This window comes from Panthera uncia (assembly GCF_023721935.1).
Source record: "Panthera uncia isolate 11264 chromosome A3 unlocalized genomic scaffold, Puncia_PCG_1.0 HiC_scaffold_11, whole genome shotgun sequence".
NCBI lineage: Eukaryota > Metazoa > Chordata > Mammalia > Carnivora > Felidae > Panthera > Panthera uncia.
This window is the reverse complement of record NW_026057578.1, coordinates 59,119,465-59,136,310: the sequence shown is the minus strand read 5'-3', so window position 1 is coordinate 59,136,310 and position 16,846 is coordinate 59,119,465. Positions and strand designations below refer to the sequence as shown.

The window sequence follows — 16,846 nt, the reverse complement described above, 5'->3', positions numbered from 1 at the left end:
CAGCACAATTCTGAACTACCAATAAAGAAAACAGACATCCCTTAGGCTTCCATGGTAGCGTAGCTTCTCTCCATGAGTGAGTCATCAGCCTCAGTGTACTACCTTGTGTACCAACACACGCTAACATTAGGATTTTCTAGGACACACTAGAACCAAGATGGATATAAAAATTCTACCATGCATACATTTCCTGATGGGGCAATCAAGTAGGGAACTATTTGGGCTTAGTGCTTCTAAGTTGTTGCAGAAACTGACTTGTTCATATCAGTTACTGGATTTTAGCATGTGGGAAGTCCACATGAAGATCTATTCCTTCCCCCATTATAAGAAATCTGTGTGAAATTAATTCTTCTAACAGATCTCTAGTAACTATTGAGAGAGAGAGAGAGCACAGTGTTGAAGTCAATGTGGGGTGTGTTTTAAAGAAAGTGTTCACTGGCGTAGATTTATGAACTATATTTTTGAAGTATTACAGCATAGCTAACATAGCATAGAAAAATACTTTATATACATTTGAAAATCTGTACCACTCTTCAGTACTACTGAAGTTTCTCTAGGGACGGTAGAGGTGGAGACACCACCGCTAAGCCATCTGTGGGACATAATTTTCCCAAGAAAAATTTAATTATGTGTGTGTTCTAATTTAAAGTATGTAAATCCTTCCACTTGGAAGAAGTAAAGAAGGTTTTCATAACATGCTCCTGTGTTCATGCTTGGGGACAAAAGTGATAAGATTATTTAGAAGCTTTACCCGGAACAAGTAGAATCCCATTCTGGGACCTCTTGGGAATTTCAGAGCTTAGCATGGAGCCTCTAACAGTCCGGCTTGTAGGTTTCTCAGCCTTTAAACACAATAAACAGTTCAGGATTTGCTTCCTAAAGGATTCACAAAAAGGAGCCTGTACAAAATATACATACAGTTCTTTATTAAACAACTGTAAACACTTCACTGTAAAAATCCATAAAACTTTATAAACAAACATTTTGTAAATAGAATCTATGCTACAGTAAAAGAACACAATTATTTACATGCAATACTGACAAATTTGGCACTTATTGAAAAGAAATGTACAAAACACTTGCTTAAAAAGAAATTTAAAATTATAAAAACTCAGAGCATTACTATCATGCACTTTGCAAATACCTCACAAGCACTTATGGCACAGCTAGTGGAGAGCACCAGGCTCCCTGGTAATATTTATGTAACTTTTAATGTGCTTCCATAAGTCTGTTGTAAAACCACCTGAACATTGTCAAGAATAAAGTCAAATGCCATATTCCAAACCGATTCCACCGACTGCTGCATCAACCTAAAGGTGGGTTAAGAAAAAACTGTAAGTAAAAAGACTCCTCAAAGAATCAGTTTAACATCTCCTTAGGGTCGTAAACATTTTTAGGTAAGAATCAATTTTGGCCCAAACCTCAGAACGCTTCAAAGTACTTAGTATGGTTTGAAACTATAGAAACCTCAAGGGGAACAAGCTTTGATCTTCTGGCAATTGCTTGGGATTCAAAACAAAGGTTACCCCCTTTTCACTAACTCTTTAACTGCCCCCAAATGTCAAACTTGCTCTGTGCCTCACCTTAAAAGTAGCTGTGTGAGATGCCCCATTTTGTCCTTTAGATAAAAGTATTGAATAATTACCTTTTCATGTACTTTATTACTAGATCCAGTTTTTCCAAATCTTTTTCCTCTATTAGGTCAGTACAGTATTTCACAACTTGCAGAATGTCTTCCTCCATTGGATCTAGAGGGGAAATTCTTAATAAGGACCAGCCTGCTTGCATGAAGGAGAACTGCATCTCTACAACTACCCCCAACTTCTAGCCATCCAACCAGTGGTCTATAGTATAGAGCTTTTCAAAGTCAGTCCCAGAGTTTCAAAGGTTACAGGGTGGCTGGTTTTGGCTTACCAGATTCAGAAAAGAGTTGCATTTATATAGCTGAGTCTGGTTCAAGTTCCAAAATTTTAGAACCATTACCTCTCAGTCTGTGGCTGTCACACCAGCCAAGCCCACCTGAAATGGTAGTTATCCACTCTTTGAGCAAGGTCTTCACGTCACTGAATTCAACAGCTCCCGCTAGGTTGGGTGCTGGGGGTCTCACGTGGCCAGACGGCTCAGGCTGCAAACCAGAAGGGCCTGGCACACCTGAAGTGGAAGCAGAGAGTTCTCCCTGTTAAGAAAACAAATGACAAAAAGTGCTATATTTACATAACATCAAGTACATTAAGATCTGATAAAAGGTCAAAGCTTAAAAAGTATTAAAAATATTACCAGAGGTTTCTCAGAAGCAAGACCTTCATGTTTCAGAAACCCATCGATTAACTTCTGGGGACTCCCACAAGCCCCTGGAAGAGTTTTCACAGGGCTATTAAGCAACTTGTTTTTCAAAGGGCTCTGAATCTTTTTTGGGGAACTGACGGGATTTTTTTTCTTGTTCCGTTTCTTTTCTTTCATTGCTGCTGGTTTTAGTTGATGTAACGGATTCTTTGGCACTAAAAAAGTATGAACGTGGTATCTTCAACAACATATGTCTGGATAGTACCATGCAATCTTTCTTTCTTTTAAATACAGACGCTGCATGTGCACGCACACACACACCAACACAGGCCTCTTACCAAGACAGTATTGGAGGCAGTAACTGGATGAAAGCGCAGGCTGTAGGACACCCACTATCTGTGCCCACTTTCTTTGGGGCACTAAAAATCTTATCTTTTGGGCATTGCTTATCTATAAAGGGGGGGGCTGTAAAGATTAAATGAAAATTCAACAGTTCAGGCATTGTTGGAATACATGTTCAGAACCTTTCTTTCAGATTTTCTTATTTTTTAACATTTATTTATTATTGAGAGACCAAGCATGAGCATTGGAGGGGCAGAGAGAGGGGAGGACACAGAATCTGAAGCAGGCTCCAGGCTCTGAGCTGTCAGCACGGGGCTCGAACTCATAAACTAGCAAGATCATGACCTGAGCCGAAGTCAGATGCTTAACTGACTGAGTCACCCAGGCGCCCCTTTCATTCAGTTTTAAACCTATACTCTGATCTGTCAGTCTTGACATGTAGTCAAAAGACTTCTGGTGGTAACTCAAACTTTTAAATTCATTCATTCATTTTATTTGAGAGAGTGAGCAGTACAGGGAGAGAGACTCTTAAGCAGGTTTCATGCTCAGCACAAAGCCTTACACACAGGGCTCAATCCCACAACCCTGACATTATAACCTGAGTTGAAATCAAGAGTCGGATGCTCAAAGGACTGAGCCATCCAGGTGCCCCCAGACTACTTTTAAAGTAAAGGTATGGAAGTCAGAAGTTACACAACTCCAACTAGGTCTAGGACAACACTTACCTGCATCATATACTTCCTCTGCTCCAATACAAAGAGCTCTTAACATGATTAGCAGCTTAGATGTTGGCCATTAATCTGCTACAATAATCATACCCTACCAATGACCTCATTTCCCTCATCTTCAGTTGTGTTACATGTCCCTTCCCACGCTTATGCTTACCAGATGCAGCAGCTGACTGCTGGTGAACGGCATTCTCCCCCTGCCTTTGTCTTTGATCATATGCTGCCTTCAGCTCCTTCTGAAGCTCAGCAGGAAGGGCAGCAAACACCTCAGGGTCCACCTAGTGGAAACAAGAAGGTTCAGAGTCAAACTTGAGTTGACTCTATTTTTTCACAAAACAGACTTTGTTTTCAAATCATGCTTTTCTGATCTGTATGAATTCTTACTAGGGCCTCAATATTAAAGCTCATTAAATCCTCACAAGGTTTTAGGGTGAGAATAAGAAAATTCTGAGTAATAACTGACTTAAAAAAAAAAAAACACCCACTGCAGAACCACCAGGGCAAGAAACACTAGGAAATGAGAAGTGGGGCGCCAGAGTGACTCAGTCAGTTGAGCCTCTGACTCTTGATTTCGGCTCACAGGTTGTGAGATCAGGCTCAGCGCTGACAGCATGGAGTCTGGTTGGGATTTGCACCCTTCTCTGTGCTCCTCCCTCGGTTGCATGAACTCACTCTCTCAAAAGAACTTTAAAAAAGATGCTTCCCCCCTCCCCCACCAAAAAAAGGAGAAGCAAACCCAAGAAAATAGGTTTACGTGTAGTACTTTTTTTTAAAAAACACCAAACTTAGATTGTGTTATTGTCTCTAGTCTATGATTATACATCTCCACCTAGCTATTTATTTTTTAATGTTTATTTTTGATAGAGTGTGAGTGGAGGAGGGGCAGAGAGAGAGGATAACAGAGGATCTGAAGCGGGGTCTGGAGCTGACGGCAGAGAGCCCAACACAGCGCTCAAACTCATGAACTGTGAGATCATGACCTGAGGTGAAGTTGGACCCTCAACTGACAGAACCACCCAGGTGCCCCGCCTCCACCTAGTTATTTAAAATGTGGCCCAGTGGTCTTCCCTGGCCAAGAAAATAAGAACTGAATGTGTTTCTTACTTCTGGGTGGAAATTTTAAGCACCTACATACATGTCCTCCTTCTCTGGGAGTCCATGTCCTTTAGATGATGTAGAAATGAGCCAGTGCCTTGGGCCCCAATGGATATGGTGTAAGCTACCATAAGTTTATGGTCCAAAGGAAAAGAAATGAGATCTGCCCGGAGCATATGTAGGGTGAAAGGTCCCTTATTTAACTCACCTGTGAAAATGCTGGCAGGGCTATGACATTGATTCCTGCATCACTGTTAGATTCTTGAGGTTCTGGTATTTGTAACAAAACTGTCCCAACTGGTTGTGGCAAAATTCCTGTATTACAGCCATTTACTGGCTCTTTCTTTTTGTCGCCATGCAGCTCTCCTTGCTGAACAGCACAAACTTGCTCTACTTGTTCCCGGAGATCAGGTGGAAGTGCTTCTAAAACAGACTGATCAAGCTATAAAATACCACATGAGTCTGAAGTTAAAGCATATTCAGAGAGGAAGTGGTAGGAGTGTTAATGTAGCACTTTAATTTCAATTTGAACATCTCAGACAACATGAGGCGCAGAGAAGCAGGATAGGAAAGGTAACCCCTCAAAGCAGCAAATTTTTGGAATGTCTTGGGCTTTTTGCCACTGGGGCCTCAGTAGTAACGTGGAGTCTGGAGAGACCAGCATACAACTACGGGCAGTACCACTGGATGAGGCAAGTCCAAATATACTCATTGTATCTGTACTACAACAGGGGCAGACAGAGCCTTTGTCAAACTTGGATCTCAGACCCCTCCCAAGGGCAGGGACAATGCCTATGGGGTACGTCACATTTTTGGAATGAATGGGACAATGGAGTCCTGGGTCAGAAGTTTACCTTTCAGACAGGAGACTATCTGCCCCCAAATACAAAAACTTCTAGTTCTGACAACAGCCAAGTTAGAAAAAAGGGATTGTAGAAACTAACTTTTCTTTGGCCTACATACCAGAATCCTCTGCCCATCGGTGCACTTCCATTTAGAGATGGAATCCTATAAATTGGGTAGGCCAATCTTCTACTTTGCCAGGATCAACTGTTTTTGGATAACTCAACAGCAACCGGGACCCAATCCCAGCTGATTAGAGCTGTCCCTTTCCCAGCCTCACAGCTGGCATGTCTGTTTCCTTCAGCCTCTTACTATTCAGTGAAGCATAGAAATGGACTTTCCCAATATATATTGAAGTGCTATCTTAACCTTACAAGGAGCAAAAATTCCAAAAGTATTCCACGTTTACAGCCCATACCAATGGAATTACTCGCTTACGTTAGGAAAATCATTCACTCTACAGAAAGGATGGTCTGCAAATGCTGCAAGAAAAACCTTGAACATGGGCCCCTACTGATGATCACAAAGCGATACTGCTGAATAGAGTGGAGTCTCTGTGATTATTGCTGCTACAAAGAGGTAAAGTGGCTACTGACGGGCAGTTGCAGAACTAGCTTTCATCCATGTTCTACAACTTGCAAGAGTCGCTGATCTTTGCAAAAGCACCACCTTTCCCCAACCTGATTATTTCCCATATGGAGTTCTGTAACACCATGAGCTGCCTGTGATCTACCCTGACAAGTACCCTCTTCTCCCCTTCTCGGCTATGCTGTTACCTAAAAACGTCATCCCTACTTTAAAACTGCTGTTGCACTTAAATCACACTCAGAACTATAAAAATATACCTGGGAAGGTGACGGAACCTCAATACTCAGGTTAAGTCTTGATTTCAAACTGATGGGAGAATGTAGACCATTCCATTTCCCTGAAGACTCAGCTTTGCTAGTAACAGGATTGACACTTGATGTCAGATGTGTTGAAAAAGATGGCAAGAAAGTGCAATTTCTAGAGGCAGATGATATTTCCAGATCCATAGCAGCCAGAAATACTGAAAGTATAGAAAGTACATAAAGTAGCTTCTTCGTATCATGGGGGACAGGATGGCATGGATTACTTTTAAGCCATTTTAAGTAAAACAAACCTATACTATCGATTCATCATAATCCAGAATGTCCGTTTGTTTCTTAAAAAGTCACAGAGCCATGCCAGACAACTGTTGTATTAACAAGAACCACACTGATGCCCACTGACCTTCTTTGTGCTCCTCTTCTGTGGATTTCTTCGCTTTCTGAACCTGGAAGAGATCCAGGACAGAGTGTGACCCGCCAGGAAGAACTGATGGACGAGTGGGGCATGAAGAAGGGTCTGGGTTGGTCGGAACCAACTGATTCACGTGAATCCCAACCTAGAACCAGAGTTGAAAATGTGTTTCCAGGAAAACTAAAGCAAGAATATGAATTCAACTAAGCAAAATTCTCAGCTATTCCTTTTTAGAAAGATCTTCTAGATCTATTTCTATAATAAAAAATTAAAGTATTCAAAGAGCCTTCTACATGATTTATTACAAAAACTGTATCTCTACTAGCTAGTGAGCAGTTATTCACCTCAATCTTGGAGTATCCATTTCTATCTAAATATACTGTAATCTCTTCAGAATCAGAAAAATCCAAAAAAGTGTAATACTATATCCCACTGAAGCTCTAATCAACTAAATTTTTAAGATTAAAAACAAAAGATCCTATAGGAACAGTCTACTTGCAACCTTACTTCCCTTACCATTTTTCTGTTTTAAATGAAGAACTTTTCAAACAAGTGGGTTTGGGGGGTGGGATGAGCAGTGCTCTGGGTACACCATGGGCTCTCGAAGACTGTACCCCCCACCCCGCCCCACACTACCATAAAGCCTTACTGTAATAGTATTTCAGGGAGTTTTGATCATGTCTGGTTTAGTAATTCTTTAATCCTTCCATAGATACCACACCAATAACTGCCTTTCACTCACATATGTGAGCACACACACAACAGAACCTACAAAGGTTTATCCTTAAGAAAATTAAGGTTTTTACATTTTTTAATAACCTCTCACCTATCCATCCCAAAGGCATGTTTGTGGTGGTAAGTTCTCCCTTCTAGAGCATCAACAGACACAGAATAAATTTTGGATTAAAAGGGACCTTAACGATACAAGTATTACTTGCAGTTCCACACTCTTCACAGTCCCATCTACCAATGAGAACCAGAAGCAGGATAATGTATGTAAAATAAGCCCTTGGTTAATTGAAAGACACTTATAAAAATTCAAGATACAAAATTATTCTAGGCAGAAAACAAAACGAAGAGCTTTCAGAACAAATTTGACTCTTCTCTGAAAAATAACAAAATCAGGTCAGAGTTCTAGTCCAGAGTTTTTCAGTTTCTATTCTGGTATCAAATCAAAGAAGCTGAAAATCTGCTCATAAACCCACTACCCACTGCCATGACCATTCTCAGATCAAACCTTAAGTGAGAAAAACATTACAGAAAGTCAGAATTTTAAAATGTTATATACTCACCCCTCTCATATCCGATATATTTAGTTTCATTGTATGAAACATGTTTAGTGTAGCTTTTCCAATTATCTTTGCACTATCTGTTGCCTGGTCAAGAGTTACAGTCCTGTAAATGACAGAATTAACTTTAACGGAGCAAAAGCTACATTCCATATATATTCACTAGTACCTCACGAGTATGGAACAGTTTAAAGAGATATAGGAAAGCTGTAAAGAAAGTTACAAAAACAGTTTAAGTAATTAAGTAGTAAAGATAATCCTTAAAAATGAACACAAGAGCCCCCCCCCCCCCCCTTCAAGGAAGCCAGTATAACAAATTAATTACACTGACAGCCAGGGTGTAAAAGAAAAACCATATAGAACACTGGGACTTTGAGTTACAGGCTAATGAAGACCTGGCCAACTAAAAATAAACTGGAAAACATTTTTTAAAAAGACGTATTTTAGTTAATGCATATACAAATACAAACATTATGTTGCAACCAAAGCATGAATATAAACATGAAGTTTTAGATTCCAAGAGAAGTCTTAGGTTCCAAGATTATCTATGTTGAGGTATAAAAGATGAATCCCTGTGTTTTAGTTCTTGACTCTACTTTTATCATGTCTGAAGTAAAGCCACTACATAATTTCAACATGTGAATATGTGCATTAACAATTTCTTAGAGGCTCTAGAAATCAATAAAGAAATGCATGAACAACAATGACAAAGGAAACATGGTGGCACCCTGTCTAAAACCCAGCAGGACCAGAATAGATCTTTAAGAATTCTAGAAGAAAGGAGACTGCATTATTAGGTGCTAAAAACTACTTTTATTGTATTTATTTTCTCAGTACCATGAGGACATTATGTACACCCATGAAAGGTACCAGTTTTTTAAGGAAAATATTTACATTGATTTGTTACCTTAATTACATTTATTTAACACAAATAAATACAGAAGAACTTAAAAGCAAGGTTTTTAGTGGACTAGTGGTTTAAACACGTTTATATTTCTCCTGAACACCACTTAACTATTTTGAAATGAGTTTTAAATGGCATAAACTCCTAAAAAATCTAAACAGGAGAGGAGACAAGAACAGAGGACCAATGTTAACTGTAACTCAGAACACTGAAAGCGTATCAGTAAGTATTAAGTTACCAAATATGCCTGCTAAATGCCTAAAGCAAGGCACCACTTTAGATAAGCCAATTTATGCTACAGAACCTCAGAAACACTCAGTGATTAGAGATGCCAGGTACCAGTGAAGGGGGCGAGAAGGGACCAAGAATGTGCACGTGCAGCAGACACATAGATCGCCCCTCCTCTGGGATTTTGTACACGCCAATGTCGATGCTGAGAGCCAGGGGACATCATGCATGGCCAAGGAGAGAGGGAGGCACCTTGCTCAAAAGCAGCATACACTCTTCCTTCCCACCTAGACTGCTCTTCCTATGGAGGAACCAGAATGCTGGCTGCCATCTTCACGCGTGCTCACCCACTGTAGGCAGGAGATGGGAAGATTTCATGTGGGGCATGAAATAAGACAGATAGTTGAAGAAAACCTCCAATATAAAAGCAGTCAAAAGAGAAAAGAAGGAACTGGAGAAACAAGTGACAAAGGGAATAGAAGTATACTTAAGAGATAAGAGATAATATTGCATCTGTGAAATAACAGATGCTATATTTAAATGTCCAAAGAATTTTAAAAAAATACTCAGAAGTTTAAAATGTTGGTAGAAATAATAAATTAATATGGACAAAGTACCTGGCACAAAGATAAAGACCAAATAAAATTCCAGAACCTGAGTTAAAGAGAAAATCCTGAAAGTTCCAGAAAGAACAGATCTGTAAAGAACAGGCAATCAGAATACTGGACTTCTCCAAAGTAATCATGAAAAAAAGGGGACAATGGAATCTTTAAATAAGGAGAAATAATTTCTAACTAGAAGTTACAACTTTTAAGTCAACAAAACTACTGAGCATTAGCACAGACAGGTTCAAAAACAATTTATGCCCATGAACTCTTTCTCAATAGACACTAGGATGAGGAGACCAGGGATCAACAGATCACAGAGAAGGGATACCCCAAGACTCCCACTTTATAGTAGGTCTTAAACTAATCCTGATTGCATTTAGCTTGCTGGAGGGCCCCAAGTAAAAAGATCAAACCAGTTGATTCTGGTGTACTGAAACACACTAGGAGGGACTTTGGAGATAAACTCAATGGCAAATTCACAAAAAAAAGGCCAACAAACCAAACAAGATGCTCAGAACTCCAGGAAAAACAACTTCAACAAAAAAGGGAATGAGGTCACAGTGAACTATATGCTCATCCACATACAGTGTGCACATGATCATAATAATGTTAACACTGCCTGGGGGCAAAGGAAATGTGCATACAGGGGAAACAGCAATAGGCAATGAAAGAGAAGTAGTGCAAGGGACTGTGTGTGTGTATAAAATTCAAATTAAAAATACATATACACAAAAGAACTCCAAGGGGGAAGAAAGTCTTTGCCCAAAGGAAAACTGTTAAGAGACAATTTTTCCGCGTGATAATCAAGCCACAGATCTCAACCTACATATGGCTCTTTGACATGCAATTTAAAATGGAATCCTGTGGACTGTGGACTACCACTGCTTAACTCAGCCCAACATTACTTCAGTGGGGACTACAGCAGGCGCCCACAGCCTGTTTCTGTAAAGAACCAGAGAATGAATCGCCTGTGCTTTGTGGTTCCTCTCACATGGTCTTCACTCTTTACAAACTTTCATATAAGAATCATTCTTGGCTCACAAAGACCACATAAAAACAGGCCCAAGGATGGATATGGCCCACAGGAAAGAGTGTATCAACCCCTGAATTAGAGGAAATACAAGGTCAGTGTTATAATATTTCATAATCCCACACCTAAAGCCTTCCTCAGGCAGTTAGAACACTACCAAAATGTTAAGTTTAAGTTAATGGTTTATAACCGATCTGCATTTTGGTAACATTTATAAAATTACACTTGTTCTGATTCATCATGTGTTCTTTTTCATTATCATCTTATCCAAAGTTAGTATTTTAAGGGCACAGCAAAATTGTACATTTTATACACAGGTGTTTTTTTTTTTAACATTAAAAAATTAAAAAAAAATTTTTTTTTTTAAGTTTATTTTTGAGAGAGAGAGACAGCATGAGCAGTGGAGGGGCAGAGAGAGAGAGGGAGACAGAATCAGAAGCTGGCTTCAGGCTCTGAGCTTGAACTCACAAACTGAGATCATGACCTGAGGTGAAGTCAGACGCTTAACCGACTGAGCCACTCAGGGCCCCCCCCCCCCCAAATTTTTTTTTAATGTTTATTTTTGAGAGTGGAAGGGAGGGAGGGAGGGAGAGAGAGAGAGAGGACGATCAGGGGAAGGGCAAAGAGACAGGGAGACACAGAATCTGAATCAGCCTCCAGGCTCTGAGCTATTAGCAAAGAGCCCGATGTGGGGCTCAAAACGACAAACCGTGAGATTGTGACCTGAGCCAAAGTCGGACGCTTAACCGACTGAGCCACCCACCTAGGTGCCTCTACACAGGTTTTGAACTGTCCTGTGGTCACCAAACAAAGAGTCCTCATCTTGTTAGAGACAAACACTGAGACACCTATGGAAGAAACAAGACTGTATAGGAAATTCACTTCAAAATCACTGGGAGAAGGGGAGGAAGGATGGTATCCGAGGAGCTGACAGCAACTGTTGAGATCAGGTAATGGGGTTCATAATAGTTCTACTATTTCTACTTTTAAATATGTTTAAAATTTTTCATAATAAAACTTTTTAAGTTCAGAACAAAAATGGAACAAATACTAACAACAGCAAGGAGGTATGTGCTTACAAAAAAGGCTGAATATTATCCTTCAACTGGGGGGCAGGGGGTTCAGTATAATTAATCCTAGTTTTTCTTACTGTTATAATTATATTTTTGGAGTACCTGGATTCTCCAAAAAGGATTAAATGAAGGCTGATTTTCTTACTAAAATTAGACAGAGCCCCCAGGTACTGCTGATGCACCAAAATATACAATGCTAAGACATTTAAAAATGCATACATGACAAAAGGACACTCTACTGCCAGTTCTCTTTCTAAAGAAAAATTAGTTTTTGGATGATCCTTTTCATGTACCTTGTACAAAGCAAGTTCTAGGTTGCATTCCCAAGGTATTAATAAACTAGATCTGATTTTCTCATAGAAACCATGTGTAAAAAGATCACTCTATTCCACAGTTAGGGCCTCATAACCAACTTGTTATAGAAATGACCACTAACACTGTATTTAACTAATACAGCATTCAAAATACGGATACATCAAAATGTTTATTAAAATAGGTTAAATACAGGAGTGCCTTGGTGGCTCAGTTAAGCACCCAACTCTTGGTTTTGGCTCAGGTCATGATCTCACGGTTTGAGTTCCCGTCCTACATCAAGCTCTGTGCTGACAGTGCAGGGCCTGCTTGGGATTCCCCCTTTCTCTCTCTCTCTCTCTCTCTCTCTCTCTCTCTCTCTGCCCCTGCCCCGTTTGTGCTCTCTCTCTCAAAATAATAAACATTTAAAAAAATAGGTAAATATAATAAAGATTACCAACTACCTAAAAAGGTATTTTATAAACGTGTTGTTTAAAGTACAATTTATAACCCCTGTTTTCATGGTGAACAAATGCATGAATGATAAAGCTAGAATCTGCCTGTAATGGAGGGCAGTCCTCTTGTGACTTGTGGCAACATCACTATACACACAAACATAATTTCTATGGCAGGCATGAACTAACCCTTAACTTTTTTTTTTTTTTTAACAATTCCTTATGTGTGGCTTTCAGGGTCAGAAGTCTCAAGGCTTTGGTTGATCTGACAGATAAAATATAGTGTACCATGTGTTAACAAAATGGCACAAAAATTAGGTATTTTCATATTTGTCACAAACTTCACAGGAAGTTTTATATTAGTGGCCCTCATATTTAATAAAACGGGGTTTTAAATGCTTTCTACCAGTTTAGAGAGACAATAATCATTTCAGACACAGAAACTACACCTCCCTAAACAAAGAAAATGTCTCATTAAAATCACTTTCTGAATCACTGTACTGACCCTCACCCCTCCAAGACCCTGTCACAATTGTTGCCACAGTGGCAACAGTTTCCCTTTCCTTCTGTCCGTGCACTGAAGTCAATAGCCTGAAGACCCTGCTGAAGGTCAGGCACACAGGTGCATGTGAGTAGCCAAACCTGAGGGCAGTGACACAGCTGCAATGGCCTTGGGCTGAGGCCCAGCGCTGCAGAGTACCAGATATCCTCTGAATTCAGAGATCTTTATTCATACTCTTCCTTGGTTTTCTTCATTTTCTATTAATTGTAATAACCTGCACCAAAATATCAATTATCCAACCTCTTTTAAATAAGCTTACCTGGTGATATTATCACAAATTCCATGGCCTCCAAATTTTGCAGTTTCTACAGGGGCCCCAGGCTTTCGTATCATGATTTTGAGCATCAGGCGTTTACCCTTCATGCCAGCAGCTTCAAGTCGTCGCTGAATTTCTTCTGAGAGATTCAGAAGAAAAGCTTCTGCTTCTTTTGGCTATGGAGAGACAAACACAGCAGATCTCCCATGTTATTTTCCTACATACCAAATAATTCTCAAGTATTTTCACTTTCAAAACCAAACATATATACTCTTTATATCCTGCTAAGTGTCTGTTAAAAACAAATATTCTGCAAGCCACGGAAGCAGCAAGAGTGTAAAGTCTTCACTTCAAGCATCAAGAGTCTACGGACTAGTTGGAGAGGGGGACTATGTGAAGAGATAAGAGTAAATGGATAAAACTCGTTAAGAGATCAGTACCTGGGTAAACCTTATTCCATAGTTGATCTCAGCTGAAATAGATTTTCTTTCCTTTTCAGTTCGAACTGGTCTATCATCCAAACCACGGCAGAACCTATAAAGCATCTGACCTGTTTTGGGACCAAATTCTTTTTGGAGTTTTGCCATTGTCATATACTGCAAGTCTCCACAAGTTTTAATTCCCAAAGATGTCAACTTGGATTCCATTGAACGTCCAACTCCTAGAAAAGGAGATATGTATAGTTCTATAATTCTGCACATAAACCATTAAAAACAATTCAGCAATGTTAAAGAACTATTATTCACCCAAAAAACTAGTTTAAAATAATTTCCCTTAAAATTTTTAAGTGACATAATTGAAGCATCTCAAAGATTAAAGAATTTTTTAGCGCAACTGCTAGTAAAGGTATTTCTAGAAACTACTTCTCAATCTGAGCTCTACATATAGGTGAACCTTCTCAAATATGTGTAACTAGGTAAGTTCTCAAAGGAATGTTATCTTTATTACTGAGTAATATTAAGATTTCCTATTCACAGAATCAACTAATGAAGTTACAGACCTATTTAAACAGGTCTACAGTATGACCTACAGTATGACCTAGTGGGACTCCAAGTGTTAGGAATTCTACCATGATTTCTGTGACAGCCAAACCTCTCGACACTTTCAGCCTCACTTGCTATGAATGGAAACTAAAACGAGAAACCTTCAACGTAGGTCCAAAACTACAAACATTATTGCTGTCATACTGGACAAAGTGACCTGGGGATGAAGGTTCCTAAGCAAACAAAGTGGCAGCGGAGACAAGATAGATTTCTTCTATCAACAAAGACGATCTCCCTGAAAAGGTCTCAGCTCTCCTGCATGCAGCACAGTCCCTGTCTCCTTCTCTTCCAGATGCAAGGTCTGAGCCTCACCTGGAGGATACTGATGAGTTGTCACTCTCAATTTGCCCAAGATCTTAACAAAGGTACACATATCTAAGAGAGATATTTAAGAGTAACCTAGGAAACTAAAATTCTTGTCACGATGGCTCTGCACCATCAAATCAGTAATTTCCACCAATGAGAAAAAGACTGTTTTTGGTCTTCTGTAGAAGCTTGGCGGAGAGCTCAGAGTGAAGTCTGCTATGTTCTGCTCATTACTTGATTATAATTCTTCCAGTGTCTATTCTCTCAATGGTCTTCGGCAGAAGGACAACTGGTCTAGTCCAGGCTCTGCCAGGAGAACTACTTTGAAGCAGTTACCAGGGTTAGGAGGCTGCCAACTTTACAAGAGATCTATGGCCATGGAGGTGGGAAAAGTTATTCCCTCCTGAAGTTAGATGAAAGGTGTTAAGGGTGCTGCCTCCCATCAGTGCCATTTTAAAGTTCAAGTAAGAACAGAGAACAAGAAAGAATACCAGAGTCAGCTTTAACAACAACAAAATCTACCAGAGGAATATCATTCACAAAAAGGTGAAATTCTAAGTGAAACCTATCTGAGTATTTTTCATGATGGGGAGGAGAAACTCAAGAAAGACACTAAACTGGCCAAAGTCACACATGACACACTATTCGTGTTCCCTCGGAGATCTGGAGAGTTGTTGATATGTTCTGACTTGCAAAATCAGCAAGAGGCAATAATCCTGGATTAATTCTATGTGTGCTGGGGTGTGGCAGGGGGAAAACCTATTGTTTCTGAACAGTATCTTCAATACAGCGGAACAGATTATTAGCCAGTAGGTACAAAAGAAAAGCTATCATATTAAATATCACCAAATTAACTACAGTCAACCTAATCTCAGTACACTGTCCCTCTAGGGAAAAACAAAAGACCCAGTCTGCTGCAAGCTTACCTAACGAAATGGAATGGCCCTGAAGTTGAATAGGAGAGAGAAGCATGTGGGGGCGGCAGCCCACCTCTAACCCCTACCATACTGCGTGGGGAGGAAAAATTAATCAGCACCAAAACCCTAAGAGGACTGCTAGTTTAACTGACTGCATCATGTATTTGTAAGGAAAGGAGACACCTCTAAGGACAAAGTAATAGGGTCTTGAGGCTCAAACTGAGTGCAGCCACCTAGAAAGGAAAGTGAAAGAAAATATGCTAGCCTAGAACCAAGTGAGAAGAGGAAAAAAAAAAAAAAAAAAAAAAAAAAGCGATGTGGAAGCTCCCGGTCCAGCCACTGGGACAAAGACTTGTTATCTGTCCTTGAAGCATAACTATTATTCTAGATTAAAAACAGCCAGTAATATCTCTTCCCCTGGCATCCAGACTTGGCACTGACAGTGCCATAGAAGAATAAAGTTTTCACCATCTAAATTAACTGTTTAGGAGAACTTTTTGTGATGATGAAAATGTTCTTTATCTGTGCTGTCTAATCCAGTAGGCACTTGCCACATGTGGCTATTAAGCACTGAAATGTGACTAGTGCAGATGAGGAAATGAATTTTATTTGACTATAATTAATTAAATCTTAAATCTTCCTAGCTTCACTTAGTTACTGGTTCCCGTATCAGAAAAGCGCACATCTTTATGTACACCTACATGTTCATGGTGTTTCTCTAAGAATGGCATGAAGAGATGGCAACCGCAGGCTGGGTGCTCAAACCCAGGTGCAGCAGGTCCTTCAGTTAAGGGCACACACATAAGGTGAAAAGCCTTGCAAAGATCCAAAGAACTCAAAGAAGTGGCTATTGTATTCAAATAGCTGTTGGGGACAATCCTTTCTTTAATTAAATAAAACAGGTCTCATTAGGTAATGTTAGTGTAACATGTAATCATTTTTCTGTAGAGTCCCCTAAAACATAAACTTATTGGAAGTGTGTTTTCTCTTTCTGAGGTAGCTACAGTAATTGTATATGTTGTGCTAGACAACTGTGTGCCATGTATACATTTATGGGCACAGAGGGCCAAAAAGAGCTTGCAGAGGACAACGGGGGCGGTGTGTTCATTCATCCTGAGTTTCTTCTGGTTATTGACCAGAGAGCTATCATATTAAATACCATATTTTCCACAAGATGTTAATAGGCACTATCTATTCATCCTCAAATATCTTTGGGAAATGACTGCTTCCTAACAAAAATATGGTTACTGCAACAATTCTCAACTTTTACCATGTGTGTCTCCAGCAGGGATGGTACCCACACACATGTGAAATCTTTTTTTAAAGGAACAGC

At 39.7% G+C, this 16,846-nt stretch overlaps 1 protein-coding gene across 4 annotated transcripts in view; it reads right to left on the bottom strand.

Moving 5' to 3' along the window:
- Positions 1-1,192: 1,192 nt before the first annotated feature.
- LOC125936203 (DNA repair protein REV1) overlaps positions 1,193-16,846 on the bottom strand; it is a 36,648-nt gene continuing 20,994 nt past the window's right edge. For all 4 annotated transcript variants that reach the window (XM_049650181.1, XM_049650182.1, XM_049650183.1 and 1 more), the window contains 11 exons: positions 13,688-13,908; positions 13,251-13,423; positions 7,844-7,946; positions 6,543-6,696; positions 6,137-6,339; positions 4,657-4,890; positions 3,511-3,631; positions 2,278-2,498; positions 2,020-2,176; positions 1,646-1,748; positions 1,193-1,310 (listed from right to left, as the gene is read on the bottom strand). In XM_049650181.1, the coding sequence (XP_049506138.1) occupies positions 1,199-1,310; positions 1,646-1,748; positions 2,020-2,176; positions 2,278-2,498; positions 3,511-3,631; positions 4,657-4,890; positions 6,137-6,339; positions 6,543-6,696; positions 7,844-7,946; positions 13,251-13,423; positions 13,688-13,908 (1,802 nt within the window). In that variant the 3' untranslated portion in view covers positions 1,193-1,198. The remainder of the gene's footprint in view (positions 1,311-1,645; positions 1,749-2,019; positions 2,177-2,277; positions 2,499-3,510; positions 3,632-4,656; positions 4,891-6,136; positions 6,340-6,542; positions 6,697-7,843; positions 7,947-13,250; positions 13,424-13,687; positions 13,909-16,846) is intronic.